Source organism: Paroedura picta, unplaced genomic scaffold, assembly GCF_049243985.1.
Source record: "Paroedura picta isolate Pp20150507F unplaced genomic scaffold, Ppicta_v3.0 Ppicta_v3_sca21, whole genome shotgun sequence".
In the NCBI taxonomy this organism is placed as follows: Eukaryota; Metazoa; Chordata; class Lepidosauria; order Squamata; family Gekkonidae; genus Paroedura; species Paroedura picta.
The window spans coordinates 1040954-1046241 of record NW_027518618.1 but is presented as its reverse complement, the minus strand read 5'-3'; the positions used below and the strand labels follow the sequence as shown (position 1 = coordinate 1046241).

General features: G+C 46.0%; 1 protein-coding gene across 1 annotated transcript; it reads left to right on the top strand.

Moving 5' to 3' along the window:
- Window positions 1-361: 361 nt before the first annotated feature.
- SNRPD2 (small nuclear ribonucleoprotein D2 polypeptide) lies at window positions 362-3629 on the top strand. Its single transcript, XM_077318515.1, has 3 exons — window positions 362-472; window positions 1921-2100; window positions 3200-3629. Coding segments are annotated over exons 1-3 (357 nt in total). The 5' UTR covers window positions 362-470; the 3' UTR covers window positions 3375-3629.
- Window positions 3630-5288: the final 1659 nt, after the last annotated feature.

The following is a 5288-nucleotide window of genomic DNA, read 5'->3' as shown; positions in this document are numbered from 1 at the left end:
AACTCCTTCAGACCAACGCGGCTCCCTGCTTGAATCTATTTTTAAAAGGTGGATTTCAAACACACATCCCCTTCCTACAGAGAAAAGTGGGTGGCAGCATTTGTAATCAATGCTTAGGTATCTGGGATATAATAAAGTGTGCTAGTTCCCGAAAAATTATCTGCCAAATAAAACTTGTTGGTCTTAAACTTTCCCGCCTTCCCCAGTTCGGCTTCAAGTTAGCACACGATAGGGCCAAACGCCCGCTAGAGCGCGAGGACGGAATGCGCCCTCGGAAGTCTTTTGCCTCCTTTCACGCTCCGTACCAGTGACCATAGCAACAGCCTGGGGGCCGTCCAAGTGGCTGTTAAATGCCGGAGCGGCGCATGCGCGGCCGGGATAACCCGGAAACGGAAGTGAGGCGCAATCATTGGCAGCCGACAACGGGCTAGTTATACACGCGTGTCGGCGGTTCGCTGAATGGTGGCATCATGTGAGAAGGGGGAAAGAGAACCAATTTTTTTTTTTGGGGGGGGGGGGGAGAGAATCTCCCTGCTAGGGGCCTGGCTGGGAGGACAGCGGGTCACCCCACCCGCCGTACTTACTCTTATAGGCGCGCCATAAATAAGTGCAAGCGGTTTGTTGCTTGGGACTTTGTGAATGCCCTTCCCGGGTGATTGATTTTTGGGCAAGCGGGAGGGTTGCTCGGTCCCCTTGTTCCTTATTTATGTCTCCAAATTCCTTCCCCCTGAATTAACTGTAGTAGCTTTTGTGTGTATGTGTGTGTGTGTGCACTTAGCTTACTTTTAAAATAGATGCCCTTTAGCAAAAGGTAAGTAAATGACTTCTGAGCCAGGTTGTTGTTGGAATAGTGGGAAAAATAGCAATATTGTTATCGGTAATAGTACTGTGGTTAGCAAAGAGAAAATTGGCTGTGTTGTAGTTCAGTCGAGGGTGGTGCCAATAAAGACTCATCTGAACTAATCAAGAGAATGGGAAGGATAATCCCATAATTCATTCAAATCAAATAAAAGTTCAGTGAACAGCAAGAATGTTCATAGTAGTGAGGTACTCATGCTTTAGGAACTCTTCCTCTTTGCAAAAACCAGCCTCGCCCACCTCAGATTGAAGCACCACTAAATTTTTAGATTTATTTTTAGATTTTTACGCTGCCATTCCCCAGAGGGCTCAAGGCGGCATCTGTTTCTGAGACTACTATTGCAGACTTTGTGCTTTGCCACTGTTCAGTGAAGCAGCATATTATTTCTGTCTGTCTTTCTCTCCTTTCTTGCTTGTTATAAGGGTGTACGTGGTTATACTGAATATCCTACTTGATGTGTACATTTTAAATTTTGGTCATAAGCCAACAAGAAAAGGCAGGATTTATGTATTTTCCTCAAGAGTATTTTGTACAGCTGAAAAGCTTACCTAATGTAATGTTTATTTGATTACAATAAGATATCACCTAGCCTTTGTTTAAAGTAAGAAAATTCATGTTTGGGTAGAAGATGTTTGCCTTTGTTGTGCCCCCCCCTTTAAATAGCAACAATGTTCTTGTTTCAATGTGTATTCTATTTAGTGTGGACTAGCTTCCTTAGGCTACCTTTGTAGTAATCCTGGATCTTAGCATGCTCAATGACTGCTCTTTCAGCATGGTGTCATGGTTAAGAGCATCAGCTTCTAATCTGGTGAGCCAGGTTTGATTCCCCACTCCTCCACAGGCAGTCAGCTGGGTGACCTTGGGCTAGTGGCAGTCCTGATAGTGCTGCTCTTATAGAGCAGTAACATCAGGGCTCTCTCAGCCCTACCTGTCTCACAAGTTGCCTGTTATGGGGAGAGGAAGGAAAATGTGATTGTAAGCTGCTTTTAGACTCCAGGTAGAGAAGAGTAGGGTATAAAAGCCAACTTTTCTTCTTCTTTCCTTTGCCCCCCTTTCCTCAGGAGCCTTTTAAACAAGCCCAAGAGTGAGATGACTCCAGAAGAGTTGCAGAAGCGGGAAGAGGAAGAGTTCAACACTGGGCCCCTTTCCGTCCTCACACAGTCAGTCAAAAACAACACCCAAGTGCTGATCAATTGTCGCAACAACAAGAAGCTTTTGGGGCGTGTTAAGGCCTTTGACAGGTAGGCTGACCGTTGTAGTTTTCACTGGCATGGTTTGGCAGGGCAGGAGACTTTGTTAACTTCAGTCACCTAAGGTGTTTCTGGCCTCCTATAAACATGCAGGAACATGAAAGTGCCTCATATTGAATCAGACTCTTGGTCCATCAAGGTCAGAATTGTCTGCTCAGACTGGCTGTGGCTCTCAAGATTCTCTGGCAGAAAAAGGGCTTTCCTGTTATCTACCACCTGCTCCTTTTAGCTGGAGGTTTAACCTGATAATTTCTGCATACTAAGCCACTGAGCCTGCATACTGTACCATTGCATACTCTACCACTGAGCCATGGACCATCCCTGACACATGAAGTTGCCTTAAAGCAAATCAAAGCCAGAGTTCCAGTTTGGTGTGGTGGTTAGGAGTGCGGACTTCTAATCTGGCATGCCAGGTTTGATTCTGTGCTCCCTCACATGCAACCAGCTGGGTGACCTTGGGCTCGCCACGGCACTGATAAAACTGTTCTGACCGGGCAGTGATATCAGGGCTCTCTCAGCCTCACCCAACCCACATGGTGTCTGTTGTGGGGAGAGGAATGGGAAGGCGACTGTAAGCCGCTTTGAGCCTCCTTTGGGTAAGGAAAAGCGGCATATAAGAACCAACTCTTCTTCTTCTTCAAACCCTTGGTCCATCAGGATAGGTATTGTCTATTCAGGCTGGCAGTGCCTCTCTAAGGTCTCAGGCAGAGGTTTTTCACATCACCTGTTGCCAGTTCTGTTAACTGGAGAAGCCATGGATTGAACTTAGTACCTTCTGCACACTGAGAAGAGGCTCTTTCACATGTTCCATTTAGTCCTGCAACAAGCCAGTTATCCTGAAGGGCCAGCAAAGAGAGTATAGATGCCAAAGCCTTCCTCTGATTTGGCCTCATAATACTGGGTTTTTGAGGTGTGCTACCTCTGAATGTTGAAGTTCTTTTTGTAGCCATGTCTACTAGTCCTTGATGGACTCTCCTTAGTGTACGGGGAGGTTGTTTGGCAGGAAGAGGATCTTGGGTTGTTTTTTCTTCCTCCCCTTTTGTCAGTGGGGGAGTCCTGTCTCCACATAATGGCAGATCTTTCCCTTCAGGCACTGCAACATGGTGTTGGAGAATGTCAAGGAGATGTGGACGGAGGTGCCGAAGAGTGGGAAAGGCAAGAAGAAATCAAAGCCCGTCAACAAGGATCGCTACATCTCCAAGATGTTCCTGCGTGGAGATTCAGTCATTGTGGTGCTAAGGAACCCTCTTATTGCTGGCAAGTAACAAGCCATTGGATTGTTACTTGCAGCCCAAGGCATGGAAAGTCCTGCAGGGTGCTGTCTTTGAGAGCGCCTATCATAGACTGGTTTAGATTTAATCCCTTAATCATACTGTCCACTAGTTGGTGTGCACTGAGAGATCATTAAATTGTATTCCTGGAGTATGTTCCACTCTGGGAAAAGTGCCCACTTGTGACTTGCATGGCCTGTTTACTTTTCACGCCCTTCTGTTTTGCAATAAAATATTTTGTTATGTTTTTGTTTGCCCCTCTCTGGTAAAAGCTGTTCTTCAGGAGATGCTCAGTAGGTTTTAGGGATGTGCCTGAACTGTCCTCCAGCTGTTTAGAACCCATCTCTGTGCAAACAGTTTTGGCCTTGAGAGGAACCTGATTCCTAGCTCTGTGGCTCCTCCTCTTTTTCCCATTGAAACTGTGGCCTGACTGTCCCCTTCTGGTCATGATGCCCTGGCATTACCTAATTACCTTAGCACAATGTCTTCCTTCACTAGTTTCATCACCACCAAAGTCTACCCCAGTTTGGGCTGAAGCTGGTTCCAAGTTGGGTTGCTCAGCTCCCATCATCTTCCTGAAGCTTGGGACCAGTGGCATTGGGATTATTCATTTATTAGGTGGGGGGGTGTAGTATACTGTGATGCGGGCTCTAAACCGTTTTACCCTTGAGAAACCTCTGAAATATTCAGACTTCGAGAAAGCCCAAGGGTGGTGCAGTCATGCAGAATGTGGTTGGGAGGTATAGTTGTGGACATGCCCACCCAGGGCCCCTCCCCTTCCCATCCCCTCTAGGCCCATCATTGGGTGAGTGAGTCGATATGAGCATATATGGCCATATCACTCATTTTATGTATAACTCATTTAAAAATATATATAAAAAATTAATTAACTTCCACCCTCTTGAGAAACACTTCCAGGACTGTCAAGAAACCCCAAGGTGTCACTCACTCCTGGTTGAGAAAGCCTGGGGTAATGTATGGATGTGAAAACTGGTCCCTAAGAAAGTGTGAGAGGATGAAGAAAGATGCCTTTGAATCGTGGATCTGGAGACAAAAATGCCATCGACTGCAAGAAGAATATATCAGTCTCTTCTGGATCAAATGAAATCCAGTGACTCTCTTGTGGCAATGATCTGTAAACAAAAACTCTCACACTTTGTCACAACAATGTGTGAAAATGATGATTTAGGGGGGAAAAAGAGGACACTGGGTAAGACTGAAGGAAGAAGAAGACGACAACAAGATGGATGGGTAGAAGCAAAGGTAAGTGTGGTGCCATGGTTAAGAGTGGCGGCTTCTGATCTGGTGATCCAGATTTGATTTCCCATTCCTCCACATGTTGCCAGCTGGGGGATCTTGGGCTAGTCACAGTCTTGAAAGTGCTGTTCTCACAGAGCAGACCTGTCTGGTCTCTTTCAGCCCCATCTATCTCACAGGGTGTCTATTCTGGGGAGAGGCGAGGAAGGCAATTGTAATTTGAGATTCCTTCAGGCAGTGAAAAGCAGGGTATAAAAGCTAACTCTTCTTCTTTGTAAGTGGATTCACCTTACAAAAACATAAAGAAGCAATAACAGGGATAGTTGGATGGGGGGCTTTTTTTTTTGGAAAGTCACCATGATTCGAAAACGACTTGGTAGAACCTAACAAGGTGTTGCCAGGAGAGCCAACAATTGTCTGGTGGCCATGCAAAATATGTTAGGAGGTAGCTTGCCATTGCCCACCGCCACATCATGACTCTAGTGTTCCTTGGAGATCTCCCATCCAGATAGAAGAAAGGTTGGTCCTTAGATGCCGCTTTTTTCTATCCAAAGGAGTCTCAAAGTGGCTTCCATTCACCTTCCCTTCCTCTTCCCACAACAGACACCCCGTGAGGGAGGTGAGGCTGAGAGAGCCCTGATATTACTGAAG

Bases quoted from the DNA above. Each gene is read 5' to 3' on its own strand.
- SNRPD2 (XM_077318515.1), top strand. The intron at 2,101-3,199 runs GTAGGCTGACCG...CTTTCCCTTCAG, and splicing joins CGTGTTAAGGCCTTTGACAG to GCACTGCAACATGGTGTTGG.